Raw genomic sequence first — 20,812 nt, forward strand, 5'->3', positions numbered from 1 at the left:
ATCCCTGTCCGCGAGGGCCGTGGGGCCGCTGCGAGCGTGACACGCACAGAACGGAACGTCGTTCCGCGTTGCGCGCGTGTCCGACGCCGCTCTTCTTTCGCTGCGCGAGAGAGATTTCGAAAGTTGTCGGACCTGACAGTCGAGTCTGGCAGGGGGAAGTTGCACGGACGGGGGAAGTAGAGGTATATCGCCGGAAAGCGATATGTTTTCGCCTGATTCTTGTTTTATGTGAATGTGTGTGCGTGCGTGCGTGCGTGCGTGTGTGTGTGTGTGTGTGTGTGTGTGTGTGTGTGTGTGTGAGAGAGAGAGCGAGAGAGAGAGAGAGCTGGTGTCTTAAAACGGAGACGCGATGGGAATATTTGCAGAAGTTGCACACGAAGAGACGAGGCTGCTGTGGGTTTAAAGGGAAATTGCCGCGTCGGTCATTCAGTGTTGCTGCCGCTTTACGCTCGAGGTACGAAGCTCAAACGCTCGTGGGATCTAATTGTGCTCACATGTGCTCTTGCACTCATTTCGTAATGATTGTAATGCTATATTATATGTGTGTGTTTCTCAGGTTTCTGAGTGCGGACATGTTTCCTCTGTAATAGTCCGGTAACTTATGGAAACTATAGTATGATTTCGGTCTTAATCTCAGATATGGGCGCAGGTTAACCTGCTACTTAACCATTTTCAGTTCGCCTTTTTGCGCACTCGGATATGCTTTCTTCTGTTTTCGATAGAGAAGTAAAATAGACCACAAGACAATTATAACAAAAACGCTTAACATAAATATTAATATATCATTCTTAGAATATTTAATTATTGAATTCTTTTATTTTCGATTTTATTATTTGATTGTTCACCCTTTTGCTAGTACAGAGTACTCGGGACCATATGTGAAAGCAGTGTGGTGTTCCTGTGTCATTATTTTAGTACGCTAAGCTTTTTAACGGGTTTAAATGGAGAGAAAAAGGCCTTAAGATAAATGCTAATAATTTATTGTTCGAGTATAGCTTCTTTGTGGCAGTAGAGAACACTCATGAGCAGTACCGTGTGGGCTGCGTTTAGTGTTCCTGGATCGGTGTTTTAGTACATTAAGCTGTTTCCACATACGCTCCTCTGCCTCTGCGCATATCCGGGCCTACCGGTTCGGGGTTCGTCTCGTGTGACTCCCGGTGTCCACATTAACGGATGTTTGCCGCAATCGTAGGCTTACCAGCTCCATCCCATCATTTCTGCCTCCGCCGTGACATTTGAGACATAACACGGACGACACGAGTAGCTCCTTCTGTCAACGCGTCTAAACGCATCGGGATGGACGCGACCAAGTTTTGTCGGAGCACACCTTTCGAGAGCGGCTGGCACAGGTGTTTAAAGTAAAATACTTTAAAAAGTAAAGAGTTTGCTCACACTGCGCGGAGACCTGCTGCAGCTGCGATGCGTAAAGCAGCCTGCATGCGTAGGATGGCGAGTAGAGGCCCATGCAGAGGTCAGAGGTCTCTTGCAGAGAAGTCGTTTTCAGACTCACACATTACTCCGGTAGACCAGTTTCACGCACTGTATTCGTATATTTAATGCTGTTGAATTTAGTGTAGCGATGGCAGGACAGTGTGGACATCTCAGTGGTCCTGCCGCCCTGCAGCCACGTGAGCTGTGTCTTTTCCTGAAGTCTCGCTCCCTTCAGTCTGACTCCAGTCCATTCAGACTCTCCCAGAATACTCTGCTGTCATTAGTTTAATATGGTATTTCACCAACACATGTTATAAACACCTGTTGTACACATTTATAAAGAAAGAAGACAAAAATAGTCAATTTAAAAAAGAAAGAACATGGAAACGTGGAAATATTGGTTTGGTTTGATGCGTCATGCAGAGCTTAAGAAATGGTGTGGTCTGCCTAGCCAAACAACTCTGGACTGCATAACGTTTTGTGAGGAAAAACTCAGTGCAGTGTTTGAGAATGACCAGATTGTGTGCATGCGTGTGTGCGCGTGCGTGCGTGTGTGTGTGAGTGTGTGTGTGTGTGTGTGTGTGTGTGTGTGTGAGTGTGTGTGTGTGAGTGTGTGTGTGTGTGTGAGTGTGTGTGTGTGTGAGTGTGTGTGTGTGTGTGTGTGTGTGTGTGTGAGTGTGTGTGTGTGTGAGTGTGTGTGTGAGTGTGAGTGTGTGAGTGAGTGTGTGTGTGTGTGAGTGTGTGTGTGTGTGTGTGAGTGTGTGTGTGTGTGTGAGTGTGTGTGTGTGTGTGTGTGTGTGTGTGTGTGTGTGTGTGTGTGTGTGTGTGTGTGTGTGTGTGAGTGAGTGTGTGTGTCCTGACAGTGCGTTTGGGGCATGTGTTGATAAACAGGGTCTGTTCATGCTCTCCCCATAGCCTGTGTAAATATTTATTGTGTATTCTGCCTTTTCTCTCACACACACAGCAGGGAGTCTGGAAAACTGGGAGTGTAAGTGAACACACCATTACTGGCCCCTTTGTTCCCAGCTCATCACAAGCACCCACACCTTTTCCTGTTGATTATATGGGTGCAGAAGTGCAGCTCAGAAATATTACAAATTTGTATATGAGTTTGTATACTCGTCCTTGAACCCCAAAATCAGTCATGATTTTTGGGATATTTAAATGTTATGTAAATTGTTTAATGTTGTCTCTTATTTTTAAATGCACAAACATTTGCCGTAGGTGGATGACATACAGCATATAGGCAACTAATGATCCAAAGCTTCAGGAAAACTTTTTGTTTTGAAGTCATTTCTTGCATTTCAGATCATTATTGTTGATCATCCGTGTTCAAACCAGTGAAGCACAGAATGCATGATGTTAACAATACTGGTATCACTGTAAACCATCCATGTCACGTGACAAGACTATACAGACGCTTGTGGATGAGATTTGGCAGATGAGGTTTATTGAGAACAAGAGAGATCCAAAGCATTAATGTAATACAGGCTAAGGTGGAAACCAGTATAGAGCAGACAGTATAATACAGGTGAGCCTGGAGAGATGATGGAGAAAGGCAATGATGGAAATCAGATGAAAAACGAGGCAAACGCACCCAGGGGTAATCCGAGGTTAATCTGACTGTACATGCCAGGAGATGTTGATCTCTTGTGGTTTCATGGTGCATTGTGTTGAGTCCTGTATGAGCAGCATGACAGTCCTATGACTGACATACTTTTGCACAGGAAATATAAAAAAAGCCCAACAAAAACCCAGTTATCCTGTTACTAACTCTTTGATGTGTGCTTCTTGGGGCTTAGTGGTATATCATGGGCCATATACAGCACACTTGCATTACAGGTATGTTAATTAAGATGTTTACAAGGAGTTCTTACTGAGCAATTAAATGGAAGTGACTATCCAGCATCTGTTACCTTGGCTCTGCTTAATCATATCATAGTGACTTTTCAAAAGTCCCACACTGGTGCTGCTTTTGTACAGCTAGTCAAAATATGGCAAATACTCTTAGGACTTTTAATGGGGTTTTATTGGGGTTATATTGGGGGTTTATTAGGGTTTATTCTTTTTGTCTGTTAAGTGCCACCACTCAGTATTGGTTTATCTTGTGAATTGTCCATTGGTCATTGGTTTATCTTGTCCGTGACATTTAAGCAGAAAGGTTGTTGTACTTTTGACTAACGTTTGTGTGTGTGTGTGTGTGTGTGTGTGTGTGTGTGTGTGTGTGTGTATGTATGTGTGTGTATATATATATACACACTTTTTCCCATTGTACTTATATTGTGCTATCCTGTTAAATCACCTAGCTCTTAATCCATGGATTAAAAAGTATAGTTAGAGAGTTAACCTAATAACCTTGGTGCCAGAATGTTGGCAGTGCAACACTTAGTGCTAATAGTCTGGATCTGATCCTTTCAAAACCTTGTTCTCTTATAATGAAGACAGTCATACTGGGTCAGACCTGCTTCTGTGTTGCCTCCATGTTTGAACTCACTAAAACAAAGTCCCGGAACACTTCAGGACTGCAGCACACCAGAGCCTACGACACATCTGTTGGCCATGTTGGCAAAGTCTGTTGGTTCAAAAAAAACAACCCAAAAAGGCTAATTTGGATAATACAAAATATGATGCATTTAAATGTGTCTTTAAAAGCACCTGTGGCTTGAACATATCAAATCCCTTTGCCCCGTCACTAAAGATGATATGCATCACAACAATCAGCCTCACCAACTGCCAGACTTCTCACATGACATCAGCCTTTCTGCATTGTTAGAAGTCAGGTATCCGTCCAGCTGTCTGTCTCCGAGGTCTCTGGGATCAGTTGCTGCCTCTTTAACGCAGTGACCCCCCCCATTTCCTCTTTGCTTGTCACACAGTGGTAAAAGATGCGGGTTTAGCAGCGCCCGGCCAGAAGAGCGGACCGAGGGTTCTCTGTGCCATGGCTCACTTCAGGCTGCAGAACGTGGAGGACTTCTATGAGATAGGAGAAGTGTTAGGCAGGTAGGTATAACAAACCTCTGCCATTATGCACAAGGTCACAGTACAGATAGAGACGTACAAAAAGTCGTTCAGCTTGTGGTCTTCTACATTAACCTTGCTAATGCTGTTAAAATAAGTTTGGTGTGTGTTCTTTTTAAACATGATAAAATATAATTTAAGGAATCCGATGGGCTTCCCTCTAAAGCAGGGAAGAGGAACTTTATGAAGTTTGTCATTAATGAGCCACCGTGTGACATATGTAAGGTTCTATTTTTAACGCTTTGTGGAAACGTTCTTATCCCCCCTCCCCTCTCTCACTGCCCCGCCCATCGGTCCTGCCCACCGGCCCGCCCACCGCCCTCATCGGCAGCGGTCATTTCGGCCAGGTGCGGGAGCTCACGGAGCAGAGCAGCGGCACCCGCTGGGCGGGGAAGTTCCTGAAACTCCAGCGCAGCGCCAGCAGCCGTCTGGGTGTGGAGCGGCGGAGCGTGGAGCGTGAGGTGGAGATCCTGCAGGCATTGCCTCATGCCCACATCATGGCCCTGCACGACGTGTTCGATAGCCGTGCCGAAATTGTGCTCGTCGTGGAGCTGTGAGTATGCATGAGTAGAGGGAGGGGTTTGTGAGCAGGGGGAGGGGTTTGTAAGCGGAGGGAGGGGTACTACTGGGCAGTACTTCTGAAAGAGGGTTGCTAACGTGATGGGCAGAGCGTGGGTGTCAGTTTTCCACTGGAGGACCTTTAGCTTGGAGGGGCCACATACCCACAGACAATGAGTAAATTACAAAGGGACCAGTGGTGCTGACTATTTAAAGATGAAGGATTTATCTGTGGCTTGTGTGTGTGTGTGTGTGTGTGTGTGTGTGTGTGTGTGTGTGTGTGTGTGTGTGTGTGTGTTTGTACATGTAACCATTTGATATGAAGTGCTGATAAGATTGTTTTATGGCTGGTTTCTAGTCTGCAAGCACTCCTGGAGTTTGTTTGGTTACAGCTGTGACATTTCTGATTGTAGGTCCTAATTTATAAGAAGGACTTTATAAGTGTTTCCCTCATTCTAAACCATCTACGGTGTGCTTTGATTTATGGAATTCTCTGTAAAATGCATCCCTAGGGGTCAGTGGAATCGAGATGCAAATTCTCAGGCTTCTTATTTTGTATTCAAGTTGAATTCCCAAAGTAGAATTTGAGCGTGGAGAATAAGACGCTGGGCTCACTCAGGGATAACCTGACAAGGAACTGTTCCTAATCAGTGTGATTACCAGGATAAATGCTTGCTTTGGAGGACACCAGAGAGTTCAGTGGCAAATATTGAGTATTAAAATATATACAAATATAGTGACTGCCTTTTAAAAGTCAAATACATTTTTCCACCATCTCTCTCTCTCTCACACACACACACACTCATATAATCTATCTCTCTCACACACTCTGTCTCTCTTCCTCTCTCCCACGTTTAGTATCAGTGGAGGAGAACTGTTTGACTTCATTGCTGAAAAGGAGAACCTCATGGAGAATGAGGCCATTGGGTTCCTGAAGCAGATCCTCAGTGGCGTTGCCTTCATGCACAGTAAACAGATTGCCCACTTCGACCTGAAGGTGAGTGAGCGGGCTGGGACCTCCTTCCCAGGACCTCCGGCTCACTCGCACTGCGCTGCTCAATTAAGGCGCTGCTGATCTTCACTCCCCTGAACGTTTCATGATTGTGTTGCAACATGGGAACGTGATGTATGTAGCTGAGAGTTTTGCTCAGTTTCACCTCCCTCTGTCATGTAGGATTGTGTATCCCATTTAAAAGTGGCTGTAGGCCTCTTGGTGGAGTTTCTAACTGCAGTGCTTCTGCCCACATGTCAGCTTTAGAGGACGGGCAAGTAGGGAATTTGCACATTTGTTCCCAGTATAACACCAGACATAGACCCTCACAACACCCTAATAACACCCTAATAACACCAGACATAGACCCTCACAACACCCTAATAACACCCTAATAACACCAGACATAGACCCTCACAACACCCTAATAACACCAGACATAGACCCTCACAACACCCTAATAACACCAGACATAGACCCTCACAACATCTTCACAACACCCTAATAACACCAGACATAGACCCTCACAACACCCTAATAACACCAGACATAGACCCTCACAACACCCTAATAACACCAGACATAGACCCTCACAACACCCTAATAACACCAGACATAGACCCTCACAACATCTTCACAACACCCTAATAACATCAGACATAGACCCTCACAACACCCTAATAACACCAGACATAGACCCTCACAACACCCTAATAACACCAGACATAGACCCTCACAACACCCTAATAACACCAGACATAGACCCTCACAACACCCTAATAACACCAGACATAGACCCTCACAACACCCTAATAACACCCTAATAACACTAGACATAGACCCTCCACAACACCCTAATAACACCAGACATAGACCCCCACAACACCCTCACAACACAATAATAACACCAGGCATAGACCCTCATAACACTAGGAGACAGTACTACCCACAATTCACTGTCCTCTGAAGGATGAGAAATACTCCCCCAAGTTCAGCACATCTAACATTTTAACATTTTTACAGAAACATTTTTAGCTGATATTTTTCTCCCCTGTGTGAGGATAAAATACAGCAGTGAGCCTTGATCTCTGCCCTGGAATGTTGCGGAATGCCATGGCCTCTGTGGAGTGGAAAGGGGATTACATTCCGTCTCTGTTCCAACAGCCGGAGAACATCATGCTGTCTGATAAGAGTGCGGAGCTCCCTGAGATCAAGATCATTGATTTTGGTTTGGCTCAGCGTTTCACTCCTGGAGAGGAGTACAGGAGCCTGTGTGGCACACCACAGTACATTGGTAAGAGAAAGTGAGTGCATGCATATTTTATGCATGTGTGTGTGTGTGTATTTGTATGGACATGGTGTACGTGCTTGTGTGTGTGTGTGTGTGTGTGCATGGTGTATATGGTGTGCGTCAGGGTTTATGTGTGTGTGAGCGGTAATAGTGTGTGTCAGGGTTTGTGTGTGTGTGTTTGTGTGTGTGTGTGTGTATGTGGTTTTGTGTGTGTGTGGTCAATGTCAAGGGTTTACATGTTTTTTATGTGCTATTATTTTACTTTTACCTGACATTGTGGTAACATTTTGCTAGACTGAAGCTTTTTGCTTTTAAATGTGTAATGCAGAATATTCCGAACGCAAAAAGCGAACATGTACACAGACTGTAGTAGTTGAAGGTAAACCCTGTTAACTCTAGCATAAAGGTAGTGGTAAAAGTGTGTGTGTATGGGAGTTTGTGTGAGGGAGAGACTAGCCTACACTGAGATGCTCTCTCAAATCATCAACAGAGGATGGTTTAGGACAGGATGTGGCACAGGCAGGGTGCAGTAGTTAAGGTCTTGCAGCATTGAGACGGACATCAGAGTCTCTCAAGTTAGAAGTTCTTCAGACAGGAAGTTGTGACAACAACCTTTATACAGGAAGCCACGAAAATAGTTGACTGCCTTTCCATCGGCTCTTTAATGCAGTGACTGAAAGAATATGCTGCATAGCCGATCTCATGAGCCTCGTCTCACTGTGTCCTGATATTGCTTGTGTTACTTTGTTCCTCTGACTCTTTTTCTCTCCCTCTCTCTCTCTCTCACACTCTTTCTTTCTCGGATCCTTATTTCTCTCAGCTCCTGAGGTGGTAAACTATGAGCCCCTTACTGTAGCCTCTGACATGTGGTAAGAACCATGTGTAATTACAAACTGCTTATTTCAAGACTAAGAACTATGCTCGTAAATGCACGGTATGATTGTGATCACTTATTAACCCGTATGCTGTGTTGTTTTCTTGCAGGAGTATGGGTGTTATTACCTATATACTGTAAGTTATTTGATATAATCACTCTGAAATGTAACCCTGGAATATAGCCCTTCTAGCTGTATTTATGTATTCTGAATTTGAATTCTGTCATATAAGTAATCGCTACTGGGCAGTATCACAAATTCAGACTCAGCCTCAAAATTCCACCCAGTTCACAGAATATCAAAACTGTGAGAGTTAAACTTATTTTAGAGATGTATATAAATGTTTAAAATCGTGTCTTCAGTTCAGTTTTAATGTTTCTTGCATTTCAAATCCCTTCCGTGTAGATTAAGTGGTATGTCGCCTTTTCAAGGAGACTCTGACGAGGAGACACTAAGAAACATTGTAGATATGAAATATGAATTTGAAGATCAATACTTTAGTGCTACAAGCGACATGGCGAAAGATTTCATTCAGAAGCTGCTCATAAAAGATCAGAGGTAAACTGATCAGCGACTTATACAGAAGAAAATCCCACATGTTCATAGTCTAGAGCACCTTATTTTACAACCTGTGATGTTCATTACACAGCGAGAGAATGACAGCAGAGGAATGTCTGATGCACCCGTGGATCAAGGTGAGACATGATGATGATGTAATACTGGTGTGTGAGTCGTTTGGCAGGGATTCAACTGAGATCATTTTGTCGGTTTGTGAGTCAAATGGCAGTGATTCACTCTGGAGTTTATTGTGTTGGTGTGTGAGTCATATGGCAGGGATTTACTCTGGAGTTCATTTTGTTGGTGTTTCTTGACCCACCGATGATTCAAGATGTCTACAATGTAACACGATTACAGATAAACTGATAAATGTATAATATGTAGATTTTATAGGCGATAGCTAGATTGCCATCAGAATGCAAAATTGTTATGCAACATCTCCCTCCCTCTCTCTCTCTTTCAGCCTCTGACGCACAGACAGGCAGCTAGCAGAAGTCGCTCATCCATCAACATGAAAAACTTCAAGAAGTTCAATGCCAGAAGAAAGTGGAGGGTGTGTGTGTGTGTGTGTGTGTAGTACTGTCTGTTGAGAATTAAATCCTGTAAAAATAGTGAAAGCACACTGCCCCCTGTCAGATTAACGATGTATAACAAGCTTATGACCGTCACACTGCTAGATTTATTACCTCTGCATACATTTCATTGTGTTTCATCAGTTTCCTTGCATTTGGGAGCCAAAATTCGATATGATAACTCCGAAAAAGCCAGTCCCGGTAAGACAAGTCTAAAGTGTGAGTCTGGTCTTTTTCAGATGTCCTATAACATGGTGTGGGTCTGCAACAGGCTGTGTCGTCTACAGCTACTGTGTAAACAGGCACAGGAGGACGAGGAGCTGGTGAGGTCGATTAAAAGAGCGTTTATTAGCAAGGGGGTTTGCGGAGTAGGAGGATTTCGTAGGAGGAGGAAAATATACATACATGAAGCAAAGTATATGACTGTGTTTGTCTTTGTCCCATCAGAGGAGTTGTGAGAGTGACCAAGAGGACATCGCGATCAAGCCTGCCTCCCTGATCCGTCGCAGGCTGAGCAGCAATTCCTAAAGTTCACCACTAGGGGGCACCCTCTAAACATGGTTCCCAAACGAAATGTAATTGGGTGATAAAGTAACCCTGGCGAGTTTAGTTTTGCGGACCCAGAGTTCAGCCTCAGTTGGTTAGATTTGTGTTGCCTAAGTATTTCAGTACATATAGTTAGTGACCCTGTTTGCAGCCTTCATTGCACGGGTTTATGGGTATTTCTTTATAGGATTTCAGTACAGTACAGATTTTATTCCATAAATACCTTTTACATTTTTGGTTAGAAACTTTTTTTAATTAAAGGAGGGTTTGGTGGCCCGTGAAAACACTGAAAGTACAAAGACTTTACGTGAAAAGCTTCAGTGTTTTAGTCATTTCATAAGCTTGTTTAAAACGAGCAAAGGAACCCACAAAACCACAATTACCACAAATATGACTAAAACTCACCTGAATCATACATGGAGCAGGGAGTATTTTTTTTTACCTTGCTCTCGAAGAGTGTCCTCAGTTTACATTTGCATTTTAACTTTGTTTTATAGTAGCAGAATGACATTTCAGTGGGGTATTATCTTTTACAGGAAATGTCAGCATGTCCTGTAAATGTCCCCAGAGCCTTGCAGCCTTCTAGTTTATCTTAAATATTAAGCAGCTAAAGTGTGAACTGATGTACTGTTTACAGGCAATTCACCTCATTGCTACGCTGGGATCAGGCAATTACACCCATGTAATTTACTGACACAGTAACATTAACATTTGCAGCTAGCATTTGTGTAGCGTGAAGGCCAAAGCTAGCATGTCCCATAGCATCTCACTTAAAGTGTAACCTGAAGACTCTAACTTGAAGAATTCTTTCTTCGTTTTTTTTAAACCATGTTCAGAGCTCTGTCTAAAGGGAAATGTTTCATTATATTGTATTAAATCAAACAATCGTGGGAAAACGGTTGCAGAATTCTCCTGATGGGATTTTTAAAAAAACATTTTAGACTCTATTGGGATTTAAATTGTTTAAACTGGGGCTCTGTGATTATTAAAGAATGCAAAAACTTTGTGTATTTTGGTGAGCTTTGCAGAATATATACAACTTCATTTAGAACCCACTTTACTTACAAATATTTGTTAGAAACACTTTTTTTTGTACAGCTGGAGACTAGCTGTATGTCTGTTGCCATGCACACTTTGTTATCCATACTCCCAACTCTTCATCAGTAGTTGTTTTTTTGACCACAGGACTGTGTCTTCCATACGTTTCCTAGGGGCAGAGCACTCGACCCAGCAGTGACTCGCTCAGTACCATTCACTGGGCCTGGTACACACGCCATCATATACCATATCTGTGTCACTGCTGTGGTGAGAGTGGACCTCTGCCCAAATAATAACCAGAAGAGTACCTGTGGGCAGAAACTGACCAATGATGACTGAAGCAGAGCGTGTGCATGGTAACAGAAAGGCTAGGTGTAAGTCAGTGTAGGTGCAAGGTAGGCGAATCTAATAAAGTGGGTGGTAAGATTTTTAAATATTGTTGTTTGCATTTAATGTTGTGTACCTTGGCTTTAAAGCCAGGTGTTAGCCCAGTGTGTGTCCCTTTTCTATGGACGATAACTGGGGCGTGAAAATCTGCTTACGTTTACAGACAGGTATAGACATTCACAGATATGTCTCGGATATTGTGTAATCAAATCAAATCAAATGTATTTATATAGCGCTTTTTACAACATGTCACAAAGCAGCTTTACAAATGTCCGAGTCCAAGCCCCCAGCGAGCGAGCCAAGGGTGACTGGCGAGGAAAAACTCCCTGGAGCACGAGGAACAAACCTTGAGAGAAATCTCCTCTGGGTGACATCGGACACCACAACAGCAACAATCTAAAAGGTCCAAAAAAAAAACAAAAAAACCTTGGATGCCATACAGACACGTTACAATAAACTGAACTGCAAAACTTTCAGCCAGGACAATCCTTGCATATCATTACGTATTGCATAGAATATGCGGTACAGCAACCTCCAGTGATTCGGTGCTAAACTCAAATAAAATGTCCGCTTTGTCAACCTCAGTGGACGTCACCGTCCGTGTGGGAAGAGATGGTGATGTGTTGGCACGACAGATCCGGGCATCGAGCATTCTTACAGAATGAGGGAGGAATAAAGGCGCTTTTCTTGCTGAATTCCCCCCGCTGCCCGTGCACGACGACCGCGCTCGCGGAGGGCGCGCCGTTGCCATGGTGCAGACGGCGTCTAGGATGGTGGCGGAGTGGAGTCTCCCCTTACAGGTGGGTGACAGGTGTTACTATACCTGAGCTGCACTAGCGAACCACGAGTGATTGTCCCGAACGCTACCGTGTCGTGCGGAAAACCAGACACACCAGAGCGCCGCGGTTCACCATAACGCGCTCCCTCACAAGCACAACAAAGACAAGTCAAAATGATGAAGAGAAGAGAACAAGGAGGTTTGGAGGAGCACACCTGGGCTGGGTGAGCTGAGGGAGCCGCCTCGCTGTAGGCGGGGCGACTCGCTTGTAGAGACGCAAAAAAAATGCAGCCTTGTTTCCGTGAGGAGATCAAATGACAGACGTGGGCACCCGACAGCAGTTTCGGTCAGCTCGCTCATGGACGGGACACCTCGCCGTTAAAGTGACGCTCTTACGCTCGAGAATGCCTGGAAGGACGACCCGCAGTCACGGCACCACGGTTACGTCCGGATGGAGTAGCGCCCGGGATTCATCACGGTAGCTCCAGTCCTCCGTCGTTCACGCGCACAGGTGTAGCGACACGCACGCAGGTGAGCAGTCTTTGGGCGAAACGGTGCTTCACGCGTCTTCGTGGCGTTGCTGTAAAGCGAAAAGTCGGAAACGGGTTTCGCTTGTTAAGCGAGAACCTCGTCCGTGGGCATCCAAACGGGGGATGAAGTCTTCCAGACAGTCTAAGCATTGCAGATTTTTATGGAAAGGGAAGCTTTTACGGCACTGACAGAATAAGTAGATGGTGTTGTACTGCCTTAGGTAATAGTCAACATATTGCAATATCATAAGGTGCTTGAATCCCTGTTGTGGGTATGTTTAAAGTATTCCAATGTAGATCTCCTCAAAGCCTTTGAGTTCACTTATGTGCAAGATGCCTTTAGGAGTTGCCGGTAACTGATCCGTAAGTGCTAGACTAATAAGGATGTGTTAGTTTACTTGCAATGTTTGCTTTAGGGCCAAGCCGTGGCCTAAATTGGCAGGTGTAACATCTGTGGACGAGAACAATGACTGCATGACTAAAGTTTAGCATGCTGGGAAAGAGTGCTCAAAAAAATGATTACTTGACCTGACAATTCTGGAGGAAGTCGACACGCATTCGGATCCTCGTCAGTGTGTTTAGTGGAGGACAACAGACAGGTGAAGGAAGGGTGGCGTTGCTAGGACAAAAGGAACACGGTGGAAGCGGAGACGACCTCACTTCCTGCATACCTGTCTTTATGTGTCAAAGCGGTGCAGGTGGCACTCGTCCCCATTACTGTCGTTTGTTACATAGAAGATGCTAATGACACTCACACTGTAACAGACGCACCTGCCCACAATTTATTACTCTTTCTTGCATCATTGTGCTTCATTTATTTTACATTCAAAGCTCTAAAATTGGACAAACGGGTCATTTTGACATAGTCCCAGTCTGATTATGCATGATGTCCTGGTTATTCTGCTCTCATATGATAATATTAACATGATTAATAAAAGATTAGTGTCTATATATTCGTGGACCACCGTGTTTTGGAAAAATACACACAACACATGCATAAACCTTAAAGGTGCGAATTTTAGTTTAAACCAGTGAAATGGAAACAGAACATCTCAAAAAGATTTATGCAGATGTGCGAGAACACACACACACACACACACACACACACACACACAGAGAGTGAGAGAATATGTGGTGCGGATAATGAATAACATTCTGAGCAAGTATCCTGATCACTCTAAGCAAAGCTGTGTCAGCTGTGCTGAGCTAGTAAGGTGTAGCCTGTGAAGGTGTGTGGACTCAGCACTGAAGCATGTCACTCTTTCCGTGTTCTCTCACAAACACCTACATTTCACCAGCCGTGCCACCAACACCAGTCACCATCCACAGGCTGCAGACCACGTAAACGCATTCAGAGCTATTCACAGAGCCTGACAGCTAAAAAGTGTAGCTACGGTCTGGTGAGTTACCAGTCTGTAACAGGTTGGCCTGTCAACTTTGCGCTAACACAAAGCCTGCTATTTCAAGCTCTCTCGTGTGTCTTCGCTGACCTCTACTCACTGCAACGCGTGCGTTGATCTGTTAATACTGCCGCAGTAAAGGCCAGGAGAAGAACCTCGGTTTTGTGCTGTTCGGGCAGAAAAACGCTAACCAAACTCATAAGTGTCAAATCCTTGAGTGCGTCTCAGCTTTCGCTGCATTGGAAAATATTCAAACATTTTAAAGAAAAAGGAGAAAGACTCGTAGACATAATGCATCACAATGACCCAAGCGAACTTGCTGGATGTGGGTTTCATCTTTTCAAGAGTTGTTGCTGTTTCTTTTTCGTTTCTTTCAAGCTTGATCTAACAAGAACAGGAAGAACAAGATAAGCGGCGCTTATTTTAAAGCAGAGCATCTTTCATGCTGCGTTCTTGGCCTTGTGCAATTACAGCATCAAAGCGCATATGGTCCTACACAAAGGGCAGCCTCCAATAGACACCAACGTCATTGCCACAAAAACATGTTTGCATCTGTATTATAATTGAATAATGAGAGACAGGACGCTAATGAGGCCCAATCACAGCTTGCTCTGAAGATGAAGTCAGCTTTAGTAACTGCTGCCTTTGTAACTGCTGTTGGCACTTACGTGCCGGCTGTCAGTTTGGTATACCAGCACGACTGATGCAGAGGCACGTGTTTCCGGAGACCACCGCGCGTTACTAAGATCCTGAAGTGGCTGATATCTATGTGCTGTGCAAACTTCTACTTTGGACATTACTCATGGGAAATGAAAACTTGGATCAGACCGAAATGTAGCTCTCGCTCACATGTAAGATCAATCAAGCTAAGAAGCTGAATTTCTGAGGTTATTTTTACAGAAAACTCCATTTATAAAACACAAAAAAGCCCCTCACTGGTAGATTAATATAGCCCCAAAAAATGTGACGTTCATGTAAAAAAAAAAAGAAAAAAAAAGTGCTACCTGAACTTGTTCAGAATTGTGCATATTAAAATCAATCCAGCCTCTAACTGCCTGTATTTTAACATTTTACAGACTTCCTGTTTACATTTTCTTGTAAATGTTCCATAAGGCTACAGGTGCTAGCCGAGTGTATGGTTTGTAATAGCACATGCACACGCACTGCCGTGTACTAGCATGTCTAGGACTCGTGCACTATTGCATCCTTTATTTTCTGTCCTGCAGAAACCTACAAGCATTCCTTACAATGGTAATAAGCCCCCTTGGCCACTAGAGGGCAGGACCACTGCCCTGTCCACGCAGGTCCTGACACTGAATCTGCGTTGAATCAGATGGTATGTATTTTAAAGCACCACTTACATAATTTCTGTGCTGTAAGAAAATGTTGCAGACTTGAACAACCAGCATCGCATTCTGACTTGCTTTTTAATGCTCTTCCGAGTGTATTTGGGTTCCTCCGTGTGTTTTTCAGATGATCACCACTTCACGGCTCCACCGTCTCCAGGACCCCACTATGGCCCACGGGCATTGCGGGCCCTGCCCAGCGTCCTCTCCCCGGTCGCCCTGCACCCCTGGCCCCTCGGTGACTGTGAGGAAAATGAGCACAAGACTGCCCCCTACTGGCCTCACGCCTCACGCCGTCCGCCTCCGTAGACACAGCTGGCAGCCTGGCGCAGACCCGAGGACCGACCCGCAGTATGAGCAGCGCAGGTAGGGGGCGCTGCAGAGAACGCCCCGTGTGCCGTGTACTGTGAGGTGGTGCAGTAGAAAAGGTTATCTGAAAGATTAAGTCTTATGTGCCCATTATTACATTAACATTATATTTTTCACTAGGAAAAAAAACCAAACAAAAATCTTATTTCTTTGCCTTTGTAAGTTCCAGAATAGAGCACCAAGAATAGTTTAGTTAGAATAATTTTTGGGACTTTTCTACAAATACTAGTGAATATTTTAGACAACCATTTATTTTGAAAATGACCTAATCAGCCTCCAGAATTCACATGGTGCCACTTACCCCCACCGAGCACTGAGATGGAATAAAGGTGATCAGTATTTCGCTTGTGCACGCTCCCAAGCTTCCAGCAGGGGGCGGTGTTTTCCTCCCTCTTTCTGGTTGAGCGCGGCCAGAGACAGGACGATCCCATCCCACGTTCTCCGTGCTCGCGCCCTTGCTATTGTTCTGGCTCACACTAAACCCCATTGTCCGAGGACACAGAGCAGAGCGAACAGGGTGAACAGAGGTCAGGCATTGTGGGTCAGCACGCGGGCAGGCAGGGATCAGCAGAGCGCCGCGGCCGGCGGAGAGTGCCGTCCCACAGGCTAGCAGCGGCGCGGCCGAGGGGTAACGCTGGGGCCTGGGGCCCGTGGCTTTGTTGAGGGAACTAGGGCAGCACCAGGGCCCCTTCTGGGGCTGGAGTAGGAGATGTACAGATAACCAAGGTGAGATGTTAGCAGAGACTGGGGGGAGTGGTCATGTGAGGGAGTGTTGGGGGTTTTTATTTCTTTGTGCCATTTGAAAAGATTATCAGACCTTCCCATGGTAGGAACATTTCATGAAAAATTCCAAAACTACTTGGAATAAAATCCCGCAGGATTACAGGATTATACACATTTATTCCATCTCCGATAAAGTTCTTTCTTCAAAGAAATTAGGTTTTCTTATGACTGCAACAAAACGCAAAGTAAACCTCTTGTAACTGTCTTCTTCAAACTTGAAAAATTGACACTAGAAAGAATAGAACTCTTTTCTCTCTGTCTTTCTGTCTTTCTTTTCTCTTTCTCTCTCTCTCTCTCTCTCTCTCTCTCTCTCTCTCTCTCTCTCTCTCTCTCTCTCTCTCTCTCTCTCAGTGTTAGTCTTGAAGTTCTGGACCCTCTGAAGATGGAGAAAGTCCAGTATGCAGGCCTTGGGGGGCGTGACCCACGGCGAGCCCCTATCACTAACTATCCTGAGGATTTGGAGTCTCTCCTGTCACTCACTGAGGAGGAAGCTGGCTCTGACCACTCGGTCTTTTCTTTCATGGAGGTAATATTCAGTCCCAGATTATGGGACATCCATTGGCACCTATGAACCCTGACTATGTGTTACCACCCAGTTACTGCAGTGTTAGTGCATGACACATCAAGCTCAGAGTGAACTGTACTGGACAGACTGTCTGACACCCCTCCCTCCTATACACACACACACACACATACACACACACACACACACACACACACACACACACACACACACACACACACACACACACACACATACAGGCACACGCACACAAACACACACACGCGCACATGCACACACACAAACACACGCGCACACACGCATAGAGAAATACAAAGGCTTTCTGCACAATGACCAACAGTTTGTTAAGGGTGTATACAGTATATATGCATATGCAAGTACTTTTGGTATGATAGGATGCACTGTGTGTGTTTGTGCATGTGTGTGTGTGTGTGCATGTGTGTGTGTGCGTGCATGTGTGTGTGTGTGTGTGTTTGTGCATGTGTGTGTGTGTGTGTGTGTGTGCGCGTTGTGATCATGCCTGTGTGTATTCTAGGTGCCAGCCCCTCCCCTGCTGGGCTGCAGTGTGTCAGTACCATCGCTGTGTACCATGCCAGGTGCTTGCCAAGCACTCGTAGCCAAACAGCGCCCGCGCTCCCACACCCAAGGTAAACCAGCCCTGGAGTTACAGTCAACAGGGCAAAGAGCAGCCCAGAGACTGATCAGACCAGAGACTCATCACACCAGAGACTCATCAGACCAGAGAACCAATCAGACCAGAGACTCATCAGACCATAGACTGATCAGAGCAGAGAACCAATCAGACCAGAGACTCATCAGACCAGAGACTCATCAGACAAGAGACTCATCAGACCAGAGACTCATGAGACCAGAGACTGATCAGCCCAGAGAACCAATCAGACCAGAGACTCATCAGACCAGAGAACCAATCAGACAAGAGACTCATCAGACCAGAGAACCAATCAGACCATAGACTCATCAGACCATAGACTGATCAGACCAGAGAACCAATCAGACCAGAGACTCATCAGACCAGAGACTCATCAGACCAGACGCTCATCAGACAAGACGCTCATCAGACCAGAGACTCATCAGACCAGAGACTCATGAGACCAGAGACTGATCAGCCCAGAGAACCAATCAGACCAGAGAATCATCAGACCAGAGAACCAATCAGACAAGAGACTCATCAGACCAGAGAACCAATCAGACCAGAGACTCATGAGACCAGAGACTCATGAGACCACAGACTCATCAGACCAGAGAAACAATTAGATCAGACTCTTTAGACCAGAGAACCAATCAGATCAGAGACTGGTCCACACTGCTACTGCTCTCTCATTCTCTCACTCTCTCTCAGTTGGTCTCGCGCTCTCTCACTCTCTCTTACTCTCACTCACTCTCTCTCATGTCAAGATGGCTTTATTGGCATGACTGTGCCATATTGCGAGAGCATTAGAAATAAAATAATATAACATAATGATAACAATTACTCTCACTCACTCAATTCAATTCTGGATAGCTTTATCGACATGACTGTATCAGGCACAAGTTGCCAAAGCAAATAGAGTCTGGAGCTGAACAAGCTTTATGGAAATACCAATGTTTTTACATTAATGAAAAAAGTGAAATATATTTGTGACACAGAGGTAAAGCAGGATGCGGAGTCGCTTAAACAAGAACACGTTTATTTTGCACATATACATGGCGTAGCACGCAAGCTAATGGGTTCAACACAGACACGTAAACAAGAGACATTTATACACGTATACTAATGATACAATGAGGAGCAGGTGTGAGATACACACACACACACACACACACACACACGAGGAGACGTTCGGGGGGAGGGGCCGTACCGTGACAATATTAAATTAGATAAAATAAAAATCAGTAATAATTATGTATAATAATAATAATATAACAGTAAATAGATCAACAGGATATACATAAATTATTATATACAGTGGAAGGTGTGGTGGGTGTACCAGTGTTCTCTCACTCTCCTTCTCTCTCTATCCATCTCTCTCCTTCTCTCTCTCTCTCTCCATCTCTCTCCTTCTTTCATATGAAACGTGATACTCTACATTTCTGCATTAGTAAGTCATTGAAAATCTTACACACTCGTCCCGTTCACTCAAATGACCAAATTATCCAAAGTCTAATAATGACTTTAATGGCCTTTTAGTGATGCATACTCAAGATGATGTGTGTCCCATAAAAGCTAACACACACACACACACACACACACACACACACACATACACACTGTGACTGCGAAATACAGGGCCACAGACTCACTGGCCCAATGAGGTCAGCAAGGCCATGCAGTGGAACAGCTACCACTGTGGCAGGCCAGAAGCTATCATTTCAGTAAGATAAAGGTGTGTGTGGTATGTAAGATCAAGAGAGAAGAAATGTGAAATACAAGCATGTGTGTGCTATATAAGAGCAAGACAGATCTAATCCAAGTTTGTTACAACGCCACCATTTTAAGTGGTTAAAGTGAATTCCACACATTTTAAATTAAATTGACTTAAAGGAGGACTAAGGAACTCTTCCAGCATGGTGAAAGTCTGATATTAAATGTATTCAGCCCTGTGGCTGTGGAACACTACCTGCCACAGCTACAAAAAAGTCAGGATATGAGGCATCATCCTGTAGTTGTTGGTAACCACGTGTTATGCTAAATATCAATGAAATATTAGTCTTATGTATTTTTAAATATCACTCAGCATTAAGCGTGTTTTAGTATATGAGTGTCTTGATGAGTAGGGATTCTTCTCTAGCTACTGTAGAATCAGACTGAATCGGATAGGCAGAATGTCGGATCTCCCCAACGTCTCAATGCGATGTAAGGCGTAGTCCGCATAGTGATGTGTGTCTGCCATGAGGAAGTCTTCTTTTTCTGCATGTATCAGGCTGTAAATTCACACATTGTATCAGGTCAAGTGTCTCGGGTCTCTTTATGCGTGTGTGTGTGTGTGTGTGTGTGTGTGTGTGTGTGTGTGTGTGTGTGTGTGTGTGCAGTTATGCGGAAGCAGTCTTCCTGTGTTTGTTCTGCTGGGTCTGTCATGAGCGCCCTAAAGCTCCCGTGGTCATTTCTCACACCCCGTTCTTCTCATACTTCTCTAGCGGAGTTCAAGATAAACGAAGCTCCACATGACTCTTCTGACTCTTCTGACTCATCTGAGTCTTTTGACTCGTTTGGCTATTATCTCCTGTTGCATTTTGCTAAAATTATTAATTGTATAAAAGTGTCAACTTTCTTTGTAGAAACATTTGAAGCTGGATTCATTGACTTAAGGGGGAATTTCCAAATAGTTCGGGTGGGCAGAAGTTCACCGCGCTGTGAAGGACCCAGTTACGAGACTAAATTGGAGTGCTGTGAAGGACCCAGTTACGAAACTAAATTGGAGTGCTGTGAAGGACCCAGTTACGAGACTAAATTGAAGTCTTTCTGTTTTTTGTAGTGGAGTCTACCCTTCGATTTCTGCTGGGAGGGTCCACACAGAGGTACGTCCTGTCTCTGACCTACAACACAGTAGTAGGGAGTTTTAAACTCCGTGGGTGGCCAGTCACCCCTCTTTAATAATGTGGCTGTGTGTTTGCATGTGTGTGTGTGTGTGTGTGTGTGTGTCTTAGTGTGTATGCGGAGCTGGACTGTGAGCTGTGGGGGAGCGAGGAGACGACGGAGGGCCAGGGGCCTCGGAGGGAGGAAAACAGTGGGAAGCAGGGTGGTCTACGCTCTCTGGTACGTTCCATCAGCTTCCTGGGCAAGATGGCCAAGAACTGCAAGGTAAGAGAGAGAGAAAGTG

General features: G+C 44.7%; 2 protein-coding genes across 3 annotated transcripts in view; both read left to right on the forward strand.

The window, feature by feature from the left end:
- Window positions 1-10,850, forward strand: LOC113583025 (death-associated protein kinase 2-like). 2 transcript variants are annotated; one of them, XM_027019108.3, is made up of 12 exons: window positions 1-182; window positions 4,308-4,431; window positions 4,781-5,002; window positions 5,866-6,004; window positions 7,163-7,292; window positions 8,110-8,158; window positions 8,274-8,300; window positions 8,570-8,722; window positions 8,814-8,859; window positions 9,186-9,275; window positions 9,534-9,617; window positions 9,742-10,850. In XM_027019108.3, the coding sequence occupies exons 2-12, from the start codon at window positions 4,370-4,372 to the stop codon at window positions 9,820-9,822; spliced, it is 1,083 nt and encodes a 360-aa protein (XP_026874909.3). In that variant the 5' UTR covers window positions 1-182; window positions 4,308-4,369; the 3' UTR covers window positions 9,823-10,850. The 2 variants fall into 2 exon arrangements, with proteins under 2 accessions (XP_026874909.3, XP_026874907.3); XM_027019106.3 differs by lacking the exon at window positions 1-182 and adding an exon at window positions 247-454.
- Window positions 10,851-12,083: 1,233 nt separating this feature from the next.
- arhgef2b (rho/rac guanine nucleotide exchange factor (GEF) 2b) overlaps window positions 12,084-20,812 on the forward strand; it is a 43,491-nt gene continuing 34,762 nt past the window's right edge. The window contains exons 1-7 of the mRNA XM_035528755.2: window positions 12,084-12,574; window positions 15,200-15,309; window positions 15,447-15,685; window positions 16,823-16,997; window positions 17,530-17,641; window positions 20,468-20,510; window positions 20,640-20,793. Coding sequence (XP_035384648.2) covers window positions 15,307-15,309; window positions 15,447-15,685; window positions 16,823-16,997; window positions 17,530-17,641; window positions 20,468-20,510; window positions 20,640-20,793 — 726 coding nt within the window. The 5' untranslated portion in view covers window positions 12,084-12,574; window positions 15,200-15,306. The remainder of the gene's footprint in view (window positions 12,575-15,199; window positions 15,310-15,446; window positions 15,686-16,822; window positions 16,998-17,529; window positions 17,642-20,467; window positions 20,511-20,639; window positions 20,794-20,812) is intronic.

This window comes from Electrophorus electricus, chromosome 11 (assembly GCF_041902795.1).
Source record: "Electrophorus electricus isolate QZ-2024a chromosome 11, ASM4190279v1, whole genome shotgun sequence".
Lineage (NCBI taxonomy): Eukaryota > Metazoa > Chordata > Actinopteri > Gymnotiformes > Gymnotidae > Electrophorus > Electrophorus electricus.

Coding starts and splice junctions, on each gene's coding strand:
- LOC113583025 (XM_027019108.3), top strand. CDS start 4,370: ATGGCTCACTTCAGGCTGCAGAACGTGGAGGACTTCTATGAGATAGGA. Junction 7,293..8,109: donor TGGCACACCACAGTACATTG/GTAAGAGAAAGT, acceptor TATTTCTCTCAG/CTCCTGAGGTGGTAAACTAT. Junction 8,301..8,569: donor GGTGTTATTACCTATATACT/GTAAGTTATTTG, acceptor CCTTCCGTGTAG/ATTAAGTGGTATGTCGCCTT.